At 28.2% G+C, this 20,398-nt stretch overlaps 1 protein-coding gene and 1 pseudogene across 2 annotated transcripts; one reads left to right on the forward strand and one right to left on the reverse strand.

The window, feature by feature from the left end:
• Nucleotides 1–4,043: 4,043 nt before the first annotated feature.
• On the forward strand, nucleotides 4,044–20,325 carry LOC145183783 (uncharacterized). The gene is made up of 13 exons (XM_090085783.1): nucleotides 4,044–4,135; nucleotides 4,279–4,774; nucleotides 5,578–5,700; nucleotides 8,741–8,866; nucleotides 9,206–9,328; nucleotides 9,555–9,680; nucleotides 9,907–10,035; nucleotides 10,203–10,250; nucleotides 10,504–10,524; nucleotides 10,742–10,864; nucleotides 10,953–11,132; nucleotides 19,350–19,616; nucleotides 19,897–20,325. The coding sequence occupies exons 2-13, from the start codon at nucleotides 4,675–4,677 to the stop codon at nucleotides 19,941–19,943; spliced, it is 1,413 nt and encodes a 470-aa protein (XP_089941909.1). The 5' UTR covers nucleotides 4,044–4,135; nucleotides 4,279–4,674; the 3' UTR covers nucleotides 19,944–20,325.
• On the reverse strand, nucleotides 15,576–18,291 carry LOC149889776 (uncharacterized; annotated as a pseudogene). The gene is made up of 4 exons (XR_016451957.1): nucleotides 17,971–18,291; nucleotides 16,667–17,876; nucleotides 16,227–16,505; nucleotides 15,576–16,110 (listed from the first exon to the last, which is right to left on the reverse strand). The product of XR_016451957.1 is annotated as an uncharacterized LOC149889776 (transcript).
• Nucleotides 20,326–20,398: the final 73 nt, after the last annotated feature.

Genomic DNA, 20,398 nt, shown 5'->3' on the forward strand with positions numbered 1-20,398 from the left:
GTGGAAATTTACAACATTTACCGTTTAAACCGTTAGAATACCAACGGTCTACCATCAACCAAAGACTGACAAGTTGTTCCTTTTTCAAATCCAAATGAGGTTTTCTTAAAATAAAGACTGGATTTATTACCCAGGTTTTTTGTTTTATCCTTTTACTATGTACTCTAAAGTAATACAGCTCTCAGAACCTAATGAACTAGGAAATTTTTTAATTGATACGTAACAGCAATTAATGAAATAGAATATCAAGAACCCTAATAAAATTCCATATATAGATTTGACAAAATAAAGTACTATTTCATATTGGGAATTGTTGGCTTTTAAAATAATTTTTGTTGGCCTTCAAATTAAAGAATTGAAAGATCAATATTCTCAAGCTCCTTTATTTGTTATAGAGAAATCGTATTTGTTGATTTTTCGAATTATCTACTGTGAAGTCAAATCCGATAGAAGATATAAACAAGATGCCATTTCTTGCTAGTTTTCTACTCAAAATCACCTACTAATATTTAAAACACAGATAGACGAAAACCAAAAACACCAATGCCCATAACAACTTATCCAATATTAAAAGGGGATAAAGATTTAAGAAAGTTGATGTTTATAATCAGACTACAAAGAGGTTACGTAAAAGTTAGAAATGGGGAAGACGTTACAGTCATTAGGGACATAATGTGTATTATACAGGCGTTAGAACATTTTATAGATAGGTACGTCGAGATATAAAGATCATATATATATATATATACAGAATTAAGAGGTACACTTACACTCCTAGTTTATGAACTACTAATGCCCTATCCCATAGTCCACATCTAAATAACTAAACAACAAAAAGTCGCTCATACCAATATAAAACGCGTAAAAACATTGAAAAGACCTGCCTCCCTTTCTATTCCTCCCTTCCAAATATTCCTATGATTATTCTATTGGATTCCAGACAGGATTTTACGATGGCCTTTTAAGAAGCACATTTTCAAAAGAACGCACTTATTGATTATTTTGTGTGTTAAGAAATTTCTCTTAGAATATCTCTATCATATTTCCTTTACCAAGTTTCATAGTTGAGAGTTAGTACTTTATGAATCTTTAGCTCTAGGTACAATGAACAAACCAAATAAATAGGCATTACGGAGGTGTCGTTTTTGTATTGACACTGGTTTTGAATAACAAATAAAAGACATTTCTACATTTAAAGCTTTATGGCTTTTTCTTTGATCATTTTTTAACAAGTAAATGAGTTGTTCTCCGTCTTCTTGAACATTTCCGGTTTTCTAAACTTCCAGTCAATCGAAACTTCGCAGTTTGACAAGTATACACTCAACTGTAATGCAACTTTGCTATAAGAACTCTTGCGAATAACAGTGTTCATAATTATCGATTTCGAAATTAATAATGGTTAAGTTATAAGAAAAACAGTTTACGAAATTTATACAAAAAAAAAGTACTTCTTTCATATATACTTTATAAATTAGCTTAAAGATCAATTACTTAAGGAAAATGCAAGCAAAACATAACTGTATTCATTGAATACTAAATTGTAATAAAAAGTAGAGCAATTTTCTCAATAACGACGTGGTTTCTGAACACACTAAGAGTGTATATTCGAAATCAGCATAAAAAATGATATAAGAACACGCTACTAAATTAAGCGAGGGCAAATAAAAAATGTTATAACAAGATACAATTAAACGAGGCTAGATAAAAGATGATTAGTAAAGTTACGTAAAAAAAGCAATTTTTCCAAGTGATTTAACAAATAAAAGTATTCAAAACTTGATGATAACTAAACAAATTTAAGACTTTAGCTATCGAGTTGATGAACAGAATATATACAGTATTGCGAAAAAGTTCAGAACCACCAAAAAAAAAATCACAATTTATTTTTATTTTTAAATTTTTATTTAACTGAATATATTTTTCTGGTAAAAAAATAATAATAATAATAAGTTTTAGAAAATAGACGAACAAAACAAAAAATAATAATAATGATAAAAACTTTTAAACAAATAAAAAAAATGTATTTAAACTTTTATAGGTAATTTTTATTTAAAAAAAAATTGTGAAAATGTTAAGAACCACAGAACAAAAAACGATAATTTTTACCTAATACCGCGTAATTCTACCAAGAATTTTTAAGCACTCATTTATACGATTTGGCATTGAGTGCAAGTATTGCTGGTAAAATATTGCGCAACTCCTCAAGGCTCCTTGGTGCTTTCTTGGCAATCTCTTTATCAAGCCAACTCCAAAGATTTTCAATGCAATTTAGATCTGGACTATTTGGTGGCCAAATTAGACGCTCAATATTTTTGCTTTCAAACCATTCAGAGACAATTTTAGCCCTGTGACATGGTGCATTGTCTTGCTTGAAAATGAACGGAACGCTTTGCTCAAGTGCATCAATTGACGGTAACAAGTTGTTATTTAAAATATCGACGTAATAAATAGAGTTTAGTCAACCATCAAATAATTTAAACATACCGAAACCATAATATGTCATGCAGCACTATATTCCAACCGACCCGCCACCTTGTTTTGTTCTTTGAACGATACAATCAAGATTATATTTTTCTGAAGACTGCCTGCGAATCATAATTTGCTTTTTTCGGTTATCAACCTCAATATTTATCTCATCACTGAACGTTACTGTCCTCCATTTTTGTTTAGACGATTCTTTGACGCTTTTACAAAGTTCTTTTCGCTTTTTTATATGTTGTTTGGTAAGTCGCGGTTTTAGAACAGCTTTTTTCAATAACTTATTGTTAGCTAAGAGTTTCCTACCCACAAGTGATGCCGATGCTTGACATCCATTTGAAAGCTTCCATTCCATTCTTAATTCATGCGACAGCATGGTTCGATTTTTCTTCGCCAACCTGATTTAAAGGCGATCATCATGGGTGTCGTCAAACGCGGTTTTCCAGAACGATGGCGATCAACGTAAGATTTCGTCTCTTTGAATCTTTTGATGGTTGTTAGCACCAAACTATGTGATCGCTTTTATTATTTTTCCAATTTCACGAGCGGATTTACGTTCCTAATAAAAAATGCACCACTTTTACACGATCTTCATAGGTAATAGCTTCTCTGCTCATTTTTTCAAAAGAAAAGAATTTTTGTTTTGTTTGAAATTAAATATTTTTATTGGTTTTTTGGTAATGATTCAGGTCATTGATAGAATATTTAAACAAAAAAGGTAAAAACAAATTTAAAAAGATGTTTCCGCCGCATTTAGCACAAAAATTCTTTGTGGTTCTTAACTTTTTCACACAAAAAGTATTTTAAAAGATTAACACATAATATTTAATCCTTATTTTTACAGGTTCTATGAATTAATTTTCAAAAAAAAAAATCTTCTTTTTTCTCATGTTCTATTTAATATGTTTGAAAATAAAGACTATTTTATTATCTTTAGAATAAAAATTAATTAAATTTATTTGAAAAAAATATTTTTTTTTATTTAGTGGTTCTTAACTTTTTCACAATACTGTAAGTTCTCAGAGGTTTATAAATTCGGTCATAAATATCACTAAACAAAATATCTAAAAATTAAATCTAAAATAGAGAGTTTTATGTTAATTCTCTACAAAATGGGACAGCAATACCTGAGACAAGAAGACTTTTATTTTTTCTTATATCAATTAGATTATTTAAACCATTTGAAACTGAATTTAATTATTACTGTTAACAACGTGAAGACATTTGTTGATTTCCATTTATTAATTTCATTTGAAAAGTAATTGAGCGATGTACACAACTTAAAACAAAAAAATCAAAAGTTTTCCTGAGATACTGAATTAATTTTTATTGGATGTTTTGATGAGAAATACTTTTGAGGGCATTTAGAAGTGACTAAAAGCCGTCATTTGAATATCTATTCTTGTTACTCTTAACATATAGTACATTAAATTGTAAGTATGTCAAAAAACAATACTAAATCAGGATCTCAATGGAGATCAAAATTCTTATTCTAGCTTCACCAATTATAAAGATGTGTAAGCTAACTTAGATTAGCAGATCTTGGTAAATGTATAATGCACACTCAAAATTTGATAACGTTTCAAATAAGTGTACTTATTAAAAACAATTGTTTTCTAGACCTGTGTGCATTTTTCTTTGTAAACATATTGACTATGTAAGCATCAAATGCAGCATAATTGCCACTTTGTTCAAACATTCAAGCTGCGTATGCAGTATAATATTTTTATGTAAAATACAAATTTTTAAATATAGCCTTGATGTCAAAATAGTTTTCTATTTTTTTTTTATATTTCTTAGAACAGCAGTCCAGAGGAGAAGTTTTTCATTAAACAACAACCTTGTCTTAAATCCTATAGGTAGTCTTGACAAGCAAAGAGATGACTCACTCTTCGTTTTTTTAAAATGGGATTAAACGCTTGATTGGAGATTTGAAATAACTCTTTAAAGAAATGCTAAGTATCATTCTATAATCAATGTTCTGATTCAAATATCTTACTTAAATTCTATAATATACTTTTTAATTGATGAATCATGTTTAAGTGTTTATCTTTATGTAAAAATATGAAAAATATATTTCTATTATAACATTGGTAATTTTATAAATTTGTGTGTTTATAGGTGATATAAAGAAACATTAACTACTATTTGTTTGTTTACAGGTAACACAACGAAACATTAGCTGCCTGTTAGAAAATGAATTTGAGAATCGCGATCTTTAGTTTTTCAATAATTTTGGGAATATTTTGCTTAGAAAATCCTATCGACGTGAATCTCTCATCTAATAAAAAGACGGGTATGTATTTCTTTACAAAAATATTTCATTAGATCTAAGAGATATTAGTTTTAAATAAGAAATAGTTTGAAAAGTTGTTAAACGTTTTATAAGAATACTGCACGGCAAACTTTTGTTTAAAATCTCTGTCTATTTTCACGACTAATACATTTTAAAAAACTACAAAAGGTTAGATGATTTCATAGTACTGCACTTTTTGTAAATATTTTAAAAATTTATTGATAGTTGAAAATTTAAGCAGCAAATTAAAGAAACTAGTTATTTTTACAAAATCATGTAAAGTTATTAAAACGATATGTATCAAAATTTCATAGAGTTTTCTTTAGCTGAGCTGATGCTGTCTTAAGGAATGAGGTACCTAACGCTGAATGACTACACTTTAAAATAGATAACAATGCTTAGAAGCATTATTTTAAAGCTGCTGAATTTAGTTGGTATTTCCTTACCTAATAGCGGCGTTTTTCATTACCAGAAAGAAAAGTTAATTGTAAGCCTAACTAAAGAATAGGAGCAATAGCATTAGAATAAAAGTTATTGAAAAAGCATGGAACCAGGTTAATTGGAGTGTTTTGGTGACAGCCTGAAAAATACGAAATCTTATGAAAGGAAATTCTTTTAAAAGCATTAATAAAAATCGCTCTCTCAATCTCAAATATAAACCCAGACCCGGATTATCGTATTAATATGTTCGAAATTCTTTATCATAAACACTCATAAAAATAAGGGGTTTGGGAGTGTGGAGAAAATTGAATAGCGCCGATGTTTTTAATATGATTTTATCATAAAAAAAAACTTTTTTATAGACATAGTTTTGGATTTTTCATGCAAATTAAACTGCACCTCAAATTCCAGATGTATCAGTGTGGGTTATGACTTTGTTTGCAGCTGTAATGAAGGCTACGAATCATCAGGAAATATTTGCAAAGGTAAGAATACTTTTTCTTTTACAGCTTTGTCTTGGAATGATAAGGAATTTTAGCGCTTAATCTTGAAAAATGATTATTTTTTTGTCTAAAAGTTATCTTTTAAAAGTATTATTAACCTGGTTTTTACTTTTTGTAATAAAGATTTTGAATAATATAACATGGTAATCTAGGGTTAGGACCCACTACAATAACAAAAAATATTGTATTGTAGTTCGTCTTAGTAATAAAATAACAATATATTGTTATTGTAATAAGAAAAATTATTTTATTATCAAAATTTAATAAATGTTTTCATAGTCCAGTTGCCTACTATATACCCTTGTACCCTTGAAATAGGGTACAACTAATATTTAATGATTGATTCTATTTTACTGAAACATAATGGGAGGGGGAAGGGGGGCCAGAATGGTAAATTGGGCAACTTTAAATAGTAAGGCTATCATCAGACAGGCAATATTTTGCGGCCATTTAGAGCTTAGAAATACATAACAAGATAGGTGATACGAAATCTAAATATGTAAAAAATAAAATTTGCAATATATTGCGAACCCGTATATAAAAAATAGCAAGTTCGTCAGAGATAAATGTAAATACGTTAAAATACGTTAGCTTTTCTACTTTAATGTAAAGTAATACACTACAATAGTTATTGTAATTGTTTTCATCAAAGCAATAATTATTGTAATTTTATTTCATTAAAACAATACAATACAAAAGTTCTCGAATTTTATTGTATTGTTAGAAAAAAAATAAATAAAATACTTATTGTAATTGTTTTTCATCACAGCAGTACAATACCAAAATAAAATTTTTTTTATTGTTTCTGTAATGTTACAATACAATATTAAATTGTAATGTGTAATTGTATTTAATTCTTACAATTACAATAGTCCTAACCCTTTGGTAATCCATCGCGTTTAATTATTATCAAGCCAGTTTGTTTTAGCTGGATTCTTAATTTGTTGACTAAAATATGTTTGAAATTTTTATGGAATAAGTTGCTAAGTTCTTTTATTGATTATGGACTGCAATGAACTTTAAAACAACGAAGACTGTTAATATTAAAAAAGGACACATTTTAAACTACTGACTTTCTTTTCATACAACAAGTTAACCCCTCGTGAAAATATTTTTATCATATCTGTCATGTAAAAAGGAATGTTTCAAAAAAGTTTACTTTTACAATGAACATTAAGGAATTTAATTTTTATTGTTAGATAAAAGTTCGTTTTTTCATATACTTCTTTTCTTTAATAATAATACAGATTTTGTTTAAAACATAGTCAAAAATTTTATTATAAATTAAAATTCACAAGAAGGAATGACATGTTTCACAAGTAGAAATGGCATGTTTCACAAGAAAAACACGTTTTAAAGCTCGTTTGTCGGTCGAAAGAACTTTCGCAGCCATAATAAACCAAAAATCATTTTTTATGGTAGAAACCAGTCTAGCAATGTTTTTGCGGTTGAAAATAAAATCCACCGTAAAGTTTAGTGAATTCAAGAAGGCGAATATTAGCGATTTGTGGTATATTATTGTACTTTCAACTTCAGATTAGAGCACTTTTCATTGATTTTGTGACCAATGATTCTTAATCAGCATTAAATTCTCTATCAGAATCAATCAGAAAATTAGGGGGGGGGGGGGGGAGGGAGAAAGTGTAGTAGCGCCGAAACCTTAACATCATTTTTATTATAGGTAAAAAAGGCGTTACTGCAGTTTCTCCTTCCCCCCCCCCTTTTTTTTTTTATGATTGATTCTGATTTTGAATTTTATGCTGATTCAGAAAAATATAAAAACATAGACCTGAAAATCAACGGAAAGTGCTCTAATTCGAAGTCAAAGTTGTAAAAAGTCCCACTAAAAACCCTAATATTCGCCATTTTGAAAATAATAATCTTTTTGCTGACAAAAGCAATACATAAATAGCATGGTTTTTACGTTAAAAAAGTCGTAAAAGTATGTTTATCTAGCGCAATTTTTTGTGGCAATGAAAATAGCCGTTTTTTGATTTATTAGAGAATAAACTATAATGCAATTAATGTACTTTTGTAATAAATTTTAAAAAAGAATTTAACAGTTTTGTTTCCTAAAAGAAGAACTATTGAAGCTTAGTTCATTGTTGTTTAATCACATGTAAAATTTAGAAATAGTAACCTTCAAACCATTTTTTTAAAAAAAAACCAGCGTACAATACAATGATAATTATTCATCAGTTTTTCTGCATGCTCAAATTTTACGTTCAATCTTTATTTGAAATCTTCCATTAATTTCATTTCGTTATAACACTTTCGTTATAATACTTAAAAACAATAATGCAAAGGCTGATGGAAACCAGGTCTAACTATTGCGCAATGTAACGGTAATTAGTTTTCGTTAAAAATGAAAGCGTTTAAAAAAAAAAGGCGAGTATTAGGGTTTTTAGTGAGACTTTTTACAACTTTGACTTCGAATTAGAGCACTTTCCGTTGATTTTCAGGTCTATGTTTTTATATTTTTCTGAATTAGCATAAAATTCTCAATCAGAATCAATCATAAAAAAAAAAAAGGGGTGGGGGGAGAAACTGCAGTAGCGCCGGTAAAAAACTAGGGAGGGCTTTACTACCATGTTTTTTTAAAGAGCAAATTTAATAAAACACTCACAACATGATTTTATGATTAAAATATCTGAAGGCTAAAAATCTACATATGTCGAAGCTTTAAAACAAAATGAAACAGTGAATAAAACGGCTGCATTTAGTTGTTATAAAAGTACTACTTTGAAGCGTCTTTTATTTATAAAATATAATTCTTTAGTAGCTTAATATTTCTTTAATATTTCTAATAATTCTTTAGTATCCGTAACATCTTTGTAAGGTTGTTACGTATTTCTAAAAGTTTATTTACTTACACTTCTTTTCTTTTGATTTTTAATTATTTGTTAAATGCATGAACATAAGCATACACTTGAAAGGCAATCTTAATTTAAGTTAAATGAGAAATGGTATTTTTATCAGTAATAAAGTTTAGTAAATAACTAATAAAATAATGGATTTATAGATGTTAATGAGTGTGAAAAAGAAAATGACTGTGATACTATGTCCCACACTATATGTAAAAACACTGATGGTGGTTACAACTGTGATTGTGAAACTGGATATAAATTAACTCATAGAGTTTGTCGAGGTAATTTAGAGTTTAATATTTTTGACTAGAGATTTTGCAACTAGGCAATTATAGCTACTTTAATAAATTGAAAAATCCGTTTGTTTAATTCATTAGTATTTTTTTTCCCCTTTTTTAATTCGTTCCTTTTTATGTTTTGTTTTTTTAAGTTAATATTCAGTAAATAAAATATATTATAGCAAAAATGATGGACATGCATTATCTTGTTGCTTAAAAATTTTAACTTTTAAGCAAATACCTCTATATTGTTAAATATTTTGAACGAAAAAAATTATGAACGTAAACAAATATTTTGTTTATGTTTGTAAATATAGTTTTTTTATTTTATATTTGATACAGACATAGATGAATGTCAAAATGCAAGTCAACCGTGCTCTAAACATGGTATTTGCACAAACACAGCAGGCAGTTTTTTCTGTTCATGTAGAAATGGTTTTTCTGGGGATGGGCATTACTGCAGAGGTATTTTATAAAGCTTTCTTACTAGGATTAGGAGCTATGATAAAAAGTTTCAATCATATCTTCAAATTCATGATATGATCTTCTCTTATAGATTAATGTTTGTAGCATAAAGTTTAGTTTGCTCCTCCGGTAGCAATAACTGTAAATGGTTATTAAAAATTCCAATTTATTGGTAATTGTGGTCATTTTGATAACATTAATATGCAGGGTTTATTTTCTTTTTTAGACATCAATGAATGTGCTAATGTTAATCAATGCTCTCTAAGACCTAATACAAAATGTGTTAATACTGAAGGCAGCTACAAATGCGTATGTGATGATGGCTATGAAGATAAGAATGGAGAATGTACAGGTTAGGGGAACTTTATATACTAAAAATAGTGGATATTTTTTAACAATAATGTATATTATATAAATACTTCTTAAAGAGTCATAGATTAATTTTTCAAAAAACTAGTCAGTGCACTAATTAAAAGCTAAGTATACTGAGTAGCTTTTAAGAAAGCTACTCAGTGTAATTATTTTCTTAAATAACTTTAATAATCTGTTTAAATATATAAAAGAACAATATTATTTAGCCATAAACTACTGTCAGTTCATTAAAAGTTGTCAAGATCCTTATAGCTTAGAAAACTGTCAAAATATTGGACGTATGTGTTACAGAGAATGCCGTAATCCACATATGAGTTTGAAATATGATTGCTTGCGTAAGTATTAACTTGTTTTAAATTTGTTTTATATTTCAAATTTTGTTAAAAATAGTTTCCAGGCTATAAGATTTTTTGTCAATTACGTTTATGAAAGTATACAAATGCTTATTGAAGTGGCTCTTAAGAGTTTTCTACTCTTTCCTCTTAATATTTCAATTTTTTAGCTTCCTCTGAATTTTCAAATATTATGTTGAGAAAAAGAAGAGAAATAGGTAATGGTTGCAATTCAATACTTGAATACATTTAAACTGATGCTTTTTACTTTTTGTACCTGTTAGACTATAAGTTGTTGTTAGGTATCTTTAAAGATTGTATCTATAAATGCTACCTTTTACAATTATATTTTTATAATTAAAATCTGTTATACGCAAGCTAAATGTTTTTTAATGTGTTCCTTCTTATGATGCATTTTTATGTAGATTTTGATTACTCTCTATATTGGTTTTTTGTTATATTGTTTTGCAGGTTCTACTAATCAGGTACAAAGTAAGTTGTTTAAATTTACTTTTACTTTTCTTTAACAATTTTCTAGTACTTAAACCAACCTCATCAACTACCAATTTTCAATATTAGTAAAATTTTGTAAAATCTTTCATCTTTAAAAATTTTTTCTTCTGTATCAATATCATTTCTTGGTGTTAATTCTTTGTAAAAACTCAGAGAGTAAAGTTTTAAACATTTTTTTTTACTTTATTTTTAATAGCTTGGGAAAATGTAGAGAATTGCTCATTACTTTGTGGAGATAGTGGAATACAGCTTCAACGACTCAAAGAAAATCCTTCTACCCTAAGAAATGTTTCCTGTAACAGATTCTCCTGCAACAACAGTATATAAATAGATCTTTTAATTAAAGTTATGTTTTTATAGTTATGCTAAAATATGTTTGCTTTTAAGAAATTTTTTTATTTTTTTAGATACAGCTATGAATAAAAGTTGCTCTTGCTCACAGATATACTCATTCTCTGATATTTCTCAAGTCACAAGACAGCTTATTTACAGCAAAATTAATTATAATGGCAATAAAGTGTCTGATTTGGTTGATTTTCTCAATAATTGGATTTCTGTTTTAGGGAGTAACAAAATACTACCAGTAGGTCAGTATATTTATATCATTTTATTTTATTGGTCAACAAAATAATTAGCAGTAGGTCAGTATATTTAAATCATTTTATTTTATTGTTCAACAAAATAACTATCAGTAGGTCAGTGTATTTAAATCATTTTATTTTATTGAGTTAACTATGAAGATCAACATTGGTTCAGAGTTTCCAAACTAGTAGCTAAGAAAATTAAACAGTTTATTTATTATTTCTTTATTCATTTTATCTTTGTCATTGTTAATCATTTATAGATCTTACATTACAAAGCTGTTTTGACAAAATTTTAAAAAAATTAAGAGAATATAATAATTACTACATTCTAGGGTAATGCAAAAATCTTATAGCATAAAGTTAAAGTTGCTCCAGCTTTCTTAATAATATAAGTTTTATTTAAATGCATCCCAGGAAGCCATAAGTTTGGGATCAGAAAAAAAAAAGAAAATTGTTTGAAATATTGCACTATTTAAATAAATATTTGTTTATATTTTAAAAAGAAGCCATGCTTGTTTCTTATATATTTAAATATCAAAATAACAAAATTTTTAAGAAAGGGTTTATTGAATCAAAAATGGGAAATAAAACCTGTTTTCCAAACTTTGGTAAAAGTTTTGAATATTTTAAAATGTTTTGACATCACAACAATTTTATAAAATTTTATTCATTGGTTTATTATAGATTAAAATTGATAGAAGTTGAATATGTGGTAGAAAAAATGAGTATAATGTGACATTTGACCAACTAAGAAATTGTTTATTGTAAATTAGTACTTAGGACATATAACAAATAAGAACAAACATTTAGGTCTTAACAAATAAGAATAAAATAACAAAAAATTATAAATTGAAGAGAAGTATTTCAGCAAAATGATATTGAAGGCACTAAATCAGAAAATATCTGCATTGATATGGTATTGTTACAGATATTGATGTTCCAATCATGAGCAAAGTAAAGGGTTCACTTAGATGATTAAAATTGATAAATATTACTACATAAATAGTATCAGATCATAGTGTTGCTTTACTGGTTACTACTTTACTGGTTATTACTTTACTTCAGTATGTAAGATAAATATGCTAAAAAGTAAATTTTGCAGAGAATGATTGTGATGAAACAAATGTTAACACATTATGAGCAGCTAGATTAGGATATCGGACAGTGCTGCATAGCGGGCCAATTTGCTAACTAAGCAAAATATGTGCGAGTGAAAATAAACTTGATAGGTGTAAAATTGATAGTTAGATTTTTGCTAAATTTGGTAATGGGTCTTATCTGGAACTATATTTTATATACATTAATTTATATTTTTATATTTGATAAGTATATTTCAGAAAGCCGTGAGATTATGCAGGACTCACTTGTTTTATAAAAATACAATATTACTAGTCGAATTTTTTATGAATGAAATTATACAAAAAAAACACAATACAACGAACAATTCAAAAATATAAAGCTATTAGAATTATAGTCTGTTGTTCCCAATTCAACGGGTGCTAAATTAAATTGTCCGATAATATATACATGTAAAAATAGTATTCAACCAAATATACAGTTTATTATTTGATTGCGTAAAATAGTTACAAATATATACAAAATATATATATTGCTGTTAGCGTTTTATTGTATAGGACATATACACTGCCGCTCACGGAAGTTAGGACATTGGAGATTTTTTCAAAAAAGCGTTATTAATATTGTAATTATATTGTAGAATTTTTAATTTATATAAATAAAAATTATATTTTTTATACATTTTAAATATAAAATATATTATTAGTCAGTTTTATGTAATAAAAATTTACAAAAACCATTATAATAATTAAATTTTTTTTTTCGTTAAAAAAACCACCCTTTGATTTAATAACTGCTTTAATTATTATCGGCATTCTTTCAATTAATTTTCTAATTGCTTCTTTCTGAATAGTTTTCCATTCCTGTTCTATAGTGTTCCACAAATGAGATTTTGATGTTGAACATACAGTTCTAATTTTTCTATCCAGTTCATCCCATAGTAACTCAATGGGGTTGAGGTTTGAGCTTTGGGGAGGCCAGGTCATTACACATAAAATATTTTCAGCTTTTTTTATTCTAAATAATTTCTACATAATAATGCAGTATGTTTAGGGTCCTTATCATGCATCAGAATAAAATTATCTCAGGTTAATCAAAGTCCCGAAGGGATTGCACTTGTTTTCAGGATATCTCTATAATGTTCTTTTCTCATTACACTATCGATTTTACGCAAATCTCCCACTCCATCCAGAGAGAAACAACCCCAAACTATCACAGAGCCTTCACTATGTTTTACTGTTGGAACCAGACATTGAGTTAGCATTTTTTCTTTGGCAGATCTTCTTACGTAAACTCTTCGCTTATTTCCGAAAACTTCAAATTTTGACTCAGCAGTCTAGAGTACTTGATTCCATTCATCAATTGTCCAATTTTTGTGGAACTGTGCCTAACGGAATCTCTTCTGTCAATTACCTTTGCAGATATGGTTTTCGGGTAGCAGCACGACCATTCAAATTAGCTTTTTGCAATCTTCGTTTGATTGTACTGACAGAAACTTTTTTTTCTCGATCACAGTTGAAAATAGCTGTTATTTGTGGAGCAGTTAACATTCAATTATGTTTACTGATAACTTTTATACATCGGTCATCAGTTTTTGTTATGCGAGAAGGACCTGGACAATTTCTGTCTTCCAAACTTCCAGATTCTCAATATCAACGAATTGTATAGCTAACTGTTGATTTACTCAGATTTAATTTTTCAGCTATTTTTCTAACTGTATAGTCTTCTTGAAGCAAAGTGAGTATTGCTGCCCTTTTTTCTACACTTATTGGCTTACCTTTAGGCATTTTTTGTTCAATATTTTGAACATGTGGTGAAAGAAGCTCTTGTTTTGTGATTACAGGAGCAATTTACAGCAAAATATACATCAAAGAATGCCTCAAGAAGCGTTTTTTGCCGTTTTTAAGATCTCATATGGGTAATCCGTTTTTTTGGCCTGATTTAGCATCATGTCAATACTCTGGAGCAATTTCAAACTGGCATAGAGAACATAAAGTAGATTTTGTTGCAAAACACTGCAGCCTACTAAGTTGTCCCGAATTACGTCCTATCGAAAGATATTGGGCTATTGTTAAAGGAAAACTGAATTTCAATGTAAAAGAACCTAAAAACACCCAAGACTTCAAAAATAAATGGATAAAAGCTACCAAAAAAGTCCAGCTGAAGACTGTGCAAAAGCTTCACAAACTTACTTAAGTGAAATTTAAGAATATTACAATTTGTATAACATTCCATATCGAAATATAATATTGAATGTCCTTAAAAATATCTGCGCAGATTTTTTCTGTTTTAGAGCATAAAACATACAAACTTTAAGTAAAGAATAGTTAATATGCATATAATATGCATTTAAGTAAAAAATAGTTAATATGCATATAAGAAAGCTGGATTATACGGTCACTGATACAACGTTTTTAGATAATCCTCAAGTGCTTTGTAGCAGATGAATTTTAGTGATAATGCCACCCTGCAATTGCGTTTTATTGCATCCTATAATTGCATTTTCTTGCATTTTAAAAAAGCTTAAGTATTTTATTGTGATGCTTTTTTGATGATTTATTATCCAACTTGTTTTAACAAGGATTTGTTTAATAATGTTGAAATAGGTACCTCTGTGTAAAAGTAAACAGTATTAAGTTATTGTTAAAAAGAACTCAGTTTTAGTTGTATCTTAAACATTTTCAGTTATATAATTGCTACTTTAGAATAAAAAACTTTCCATAGCTTCTATGGCTAATATGTCTATGTTTAAATACTTTTTCATTTCTATATAAGTGAGAGTTACTTTATTTACAAGTATGTAAATTAGATGTTAAACCTAACATTTAGATAGATCTACATACACTAGGTTGGTTCAAAAATAGGTCATGTCAAAAATTTAAAAAGAGCCCTAGCTTATGATCTGCCTTGACCCCAAAATAGTACTTAAAATTTTTTACAAAAATTTTTTTGATCATCGGAAAGGTCCCCACAAAGGGCAAAAGGGTAAATTTTTGCCTCGTTTTAAGAAAATCTTTACCTAGCTTGTGGGACCCTTAAATTTTAACCAATTTTAAAAAAAAATTATCCAATAACATGGTAATGAGTTATACAACTTAAGTTTAAGGGGCTCTTTTATATATATATATTTTTAAGTAACTTTCAGAAGAATGATAAAACATTGAAAATCATCAAAACATAAAATGTTTTTTTAAAAAAAATAAATATTTGTTTGAATACAATAAAAAAAAAACTTTACCAATACAAAACAAAAACCAAACATTTACAAGTGTTTCAAAAATAAAATGGATCAAAAAGTAGATATTAAATAATACTATTGAGTGCAGCTTTGGCATGATCCAACTTTTTTCTACCATTTTCGATTTCGCTTGTACACATGAGTAAAAAGAAACGTATCTTGCCTTTTCTCTTCTGAATGTGCTTTATTAACAAGTTGTTGAACTAATTTGACTGTTCTTTCTGAAAAATCATTCACAACATCAAGATTCATGATGGCTGTTTCAAATTCTTGATAGAAATCATTTAAAATCCATTACTTTGCAGGAAGCTTCATCCATTGAACCTCAGCTTTTCCATGACCAAGTATGTCAAATATAAGCCAGGACTTCTCTGTAACTAGTGGAACTAAACTGGGAGGCTCATCCTGTGAAAAGTTTAAGTTCTTCAGAATGTCTTTATCCAACACCTGTCTTTCTAAGGAATACTCCTCTATAGAGGGTCGTTTTAGACCAAATAGTCTCTTAGCCATGTTGCTACGTTCTTTACATTTCTGATCTGCAGTTGCTATAATGACTAAATATGGGTCAAGGTACCAAGTATGTCGCATAATGGATTCAGAAACAGCTTGAGCTCCAGTTTTATTCAATTCCTCAAACCTTTTCATCTGCCAGTATGCTTTCATATCCTAACAGTTAAGGGTTAGATTTTTCAATGTTTAATTTAAAAATAAATAATATACCTACTTTTTGTATTTATTCAAAATTATATCTTTATTTTAAAACAATTATTCAGACCGTGTACCTGCGTTGGAGCAGCTGAACTTAGCTCCGCTCTAAGAAACCATTCAGTGTAAAAAATGGAAAGAAACTTTGTCATTTCAGTGATTTCATCCTTGCTCTCTTCATTGATTTCAGGGATTTTTTCCATAAGTAGAAACAGTTTTAGGTAAAATAAACTTTTACCCATGAATCTGGCATGATGAACAGCTCCAGGATTGTGAAGTTTAAACCTGTCAGTGTGTGACAGTACCATCAATGTAAGTTCAGCCAATTCTTGATAATCTTTACAAAACTTTCTATCCTAAACAAATTTTTTTCCTAAGTTATAATAACTTAAATTACTTACTACAAATTTGTAAAACTGGAAAATTATATGTGAAGTACTACTTTACTATACTATTTTTTGGAAATAAGAAGAGATAATTAGATTTTAAATTAGTTTATAAAACTATTATTACTCACCTTCTTAAAAACTTTAGTGCTAATTATATATCTGCAAAATTGAATAGCACTCAGCCTTTGTTCATTAATCCAGGAATCAACAGGAGTTGATAATCTTTTTAAATCTTGATTTTCAGTATCTAGATCATTCCAATGGTTCTTAAGAAGTTTAAATAATTTATTTTCTGGTCCTGAAGTATGACTACTTGGATAAAGCTCCCAAAAATGGGTAACATGACGCTCAAAAATATGGTGTCGACATGCAGTTAATAACACAGGGCGCTGTAAGTGCACAATGATTCTGCTACAAGCTCCTTTTGCTTTACCTGTGTTGGCGCTAGTGGTATCAAAGCAAAGACACTGAACTTTATCCTCTAATCCAAAGTTAGAAATAAGTTCTTCTATAGCTTCTTTTTGGTGTTCTCCAGAACCTGAGTCGATTACTGGAATTCCAAGTAACTCGGTTTGTCCTTTAATCCTAGCAAGAACAGCTAACCTATCTTTTGAAAACTGTTTTCCTTCAGTAAGTTCTTTCACAATTTTTCCATCAAAATGAATTGTTATCAGAGAATTTGAAGATTTAGAAATGCTTTTTATATGGTCTCTGATTTCATTTGCACCCATTACCACAGCATTCTCTGCTGCTCTGTATGATGAAGATTTAGAGCATACAAACTCAGACATGCATCCTCCAGAATTGACAATAATACTGCTAAGAATTGCTGTATGTTGATGTGGAGTTAAACCCTCTCCAACTGCTGTGTGAGCAGTACGGTGCAAGATATCCTTTGGTAGGTTGACAGAATTTGTAGGATCAATATATGACTCAATTTCAAATTCACTATCACTTGAATTGCTTTTATTGGTATTAAAAGAACTTAATGAATTTTCAGAATCAGTATCTGATTCATTGTTTAATTTATTATAACTACATTTAGATTTATACTTTCTTTTTAATGAATATTGAAATCTCTTATCCAATCCCCCTAACTTTCCTTTCCTTTCCTCTAATTGGTCTTTAAAAAAAGCTATGTCTTCCTCTTTGTCATTTTGGTTTCTCAACCTATCTTTTCTTATTTTTTCAATCATATTTAGTGGGTTTTCTCCGATCCAGAAAACCTTTTTCATATTTTCTTTAAAGTTCTTTCTTTTTTTAACTTCAGCAGCGTTGTTTCTTTTGCTTAGACTTTTGAGCTTCATCCAGTCTTGCACCATTTTTGTGACCTTGATCCTATAAAATGAAATTATTATTATTAAATGCTTATAAAAACTTAAAAATATATTTTAGTGTTTTGATAAGGTTATACAGTTTGATCTATCATTACCTCAGCTTCTGAGTTGTAATTACTTCAAATCCACCACGTGTCCATGGAACTACAAGTTTAGATATTATGCAGCAATGTAACTGACTGGTAGGACAATTTGGTGAGAATGATCCACTTTTGTTTGGACATCCTACAATAAAACTCAGTTTAACTTCAGGTTTAGATTTTCTTAGAAAGTTGTAGTATTGAAGAATTTCTTGTGTAGTAGCAAATTTGTTGTTAGGAATAGTACAATTTATTTTTCCCACTAAAAAAGTATCATCAACTCTTTCAATTTTCTTTTTGGGTGGCATCATATAAATTATTAATATTTTATGTTAGTCTAAAATTAAATGTTTACATATAAGTTTGTTAGATGAAATTATAAGATTATATTTTAATTTTAAAAATGAAATATTTATTTTTTATTTTATTTAAAATCTTTTTTATTCTTTATTCAAAACAAAAATTGTTCAGCAAAAAAAGTTATGTTTTCAAATATTAAATTATACAAAAAAATTGAAATGTAAGATATTTTGAAAATACCCACTAAAAACCCGCTTTTTGCTGAAAAAATGAAATTCTTTGAATGTTTATTTTTGAAAAGAGCCCCTTAAACATAAGTTGTATAACTCATTACCATGTTATTGGATAGTTTTTTTTTTTTTAATGGTTGAAGTTTAAGGGTAAAGTTTTCCTTAAAACAGGGCAAAAATTGACCCTTTTGCCCTCTGTGGGAACCTTTCCAATGATCAAAAAAATTTTTGTAAAAAGTTTTAAGTTCTATTTTGGGGTCAAGGCAGATCATAAGCTAGGGCTCTTTTCAAATTTTTGACATGACCTATTTTTGAACCACCTTTTGGAAAATATATATTTTTTAAATCAAGAGCAATTGAAAACATAACTTTTGACTTATAAAATAAAGTTGTTACAACAATAACAGCAACAAAAACTCTCCCTCACTCAAGCGTTGCAAAAAAAAAAAAAAAAGAGAATAAAAATGTTACAACAATTTTTGCCCGCTCAAAAGATAAGCACTCAATAGATACCCATTCATTAAATAAATCATTGTAAAAATATATATTTTCGAAAATGTCATATTCCAAGAAATGAAACCTTCTAAACAAGATAATAGAGTAAAAACCAGAGTGAATTCAAGCTATTCGTTTGATTTTAAAAGTAAATTCTATAAGCTTACATACGTTATGTAACTCTGGTATAAGATGATTAGCTGGCAAAACTCTAGTGTATGGCTTCGTAACCAACTTGGTTATCTATAACTAAATATCTAACATGTAATACATATTAAATTTGAGTTTTATGAAAGTGAGAATATTTATGCTTATCTCTATGAATCAAAGCATTCGTGCTAATATCTTAAAGAAATTTTTTTGCATTAGATGATTGTGACTCGATTCAAAATAGCCTTGATAGCTTTAACCAGGCGCTTCAAAACTTTCAAGCAAGTTTTGAGCAGTTCAATAGTACAAAAACTGCTTTTCAAAATCTGATAGATTGCAACGGAAATTCTGATGTAAGAAGGGAACTTTTCATGGCATATAAAGCATTTGTCAGAGACCATGTTGTTGAAAAAGGTCTTTTAGACTCTTCTCAGTGGTTGTTGAAATCAATGGAAGCAATGAAGCAGGATTGCGATAATTATAAGGGTAAAAGTGATATGTTGTCTGATATGTTGTTGTAACCAGATGATTTTTATATGCATTAAATTATTTCTATTAACTACTGTTTCTATGATTCTTTAATTATAATTATTATTACAGTCATGCTTACTTTATAAAAAAAATGTTAAAAACACTTTTTTAACAAAAAAAGAAACAAAAAAAAAAACATTTAAATCGATGAAATTAAATTATTTATAATCAAATAATTCATTACCATTATTTCTTATCATGATAGTAATTTTCTTGATTCCATTTTTCCTTGTAGGTTGGCTCGGAATATCATCAAGGATTATCGGTTGCAAAGATGCGTAATATTTGTAAATGCGCATTTAAACCTTCCTAAAATTTAAATTTTTTACACGAGTTTTCAACTTTTTCCTTAATATTATGTAAAAAGTTAATTGTTTTTAGTAAAACGATTTATTTTTTACATTATAAATGTATTTTGTATATTATATAAATGGATTTTTGCTTTTTTCGTTTCTTATTTAACGTGGTTTGTAACTAACAGTTTTTTGAAAGAAAAAAAAATTGTATTTTCAAAAATTTTGCATTAATAATTTTAAACAGTTTTTATAACTGCACGTTTATTTCACCAATAACTTTTACATAATTTTCATGGTTAGCATGAAAGTGCAACATTTGTTAATCATTACACGACAGTGCGTTTTAAACATGAACCGATTTCTTAAAATATTTTGCGTTTTTTTTTTTTAATCGTTTTAGTATCAATACCCTCGTTCTTTATATTAAATGTATCGCTAGAA

This window comes from Hydra viridissima, unplaced genomic scaffold, assembly GCF_058129835.1.
Source record: "Hydra viridissima isolate aposymbiotic clone 2 unplaced genomic scaffold, HvirCarnegie_v1 scaffold_4, whole genome shotgun sequence".
NCBI lineage: Eukaryota > Metazoa > Cnidaria > Hydrozoa > Anthoathecata > Hydridae > Hydra > Hydra viridissima.

Excerpts from the sequence above, each read along its gene's own strand:
- LOC145183783 (XM_090085783.1), top strand. The coding sequence starts at position 4,675 with ATGAATTTGAGAATCGCGATCTTTAGTTTTTCAATAATTTTGGGAATA. Across the intron at positions 9,329-9,554 it reads GGATGGGCATTACTGCAGAG|ACATCAATGAATGTGCTAAT; the intron begins GTATTTTATAAA and ends TTTCTTTTTTAG. Across the intron at positions 19,617-19,896 it reads GGATTGCGATAATTATAAGG|GTTGGCTCGGAATATCATCA; the intron begins GTAAAAGTGATA and ends TTTTCCTTGTAG.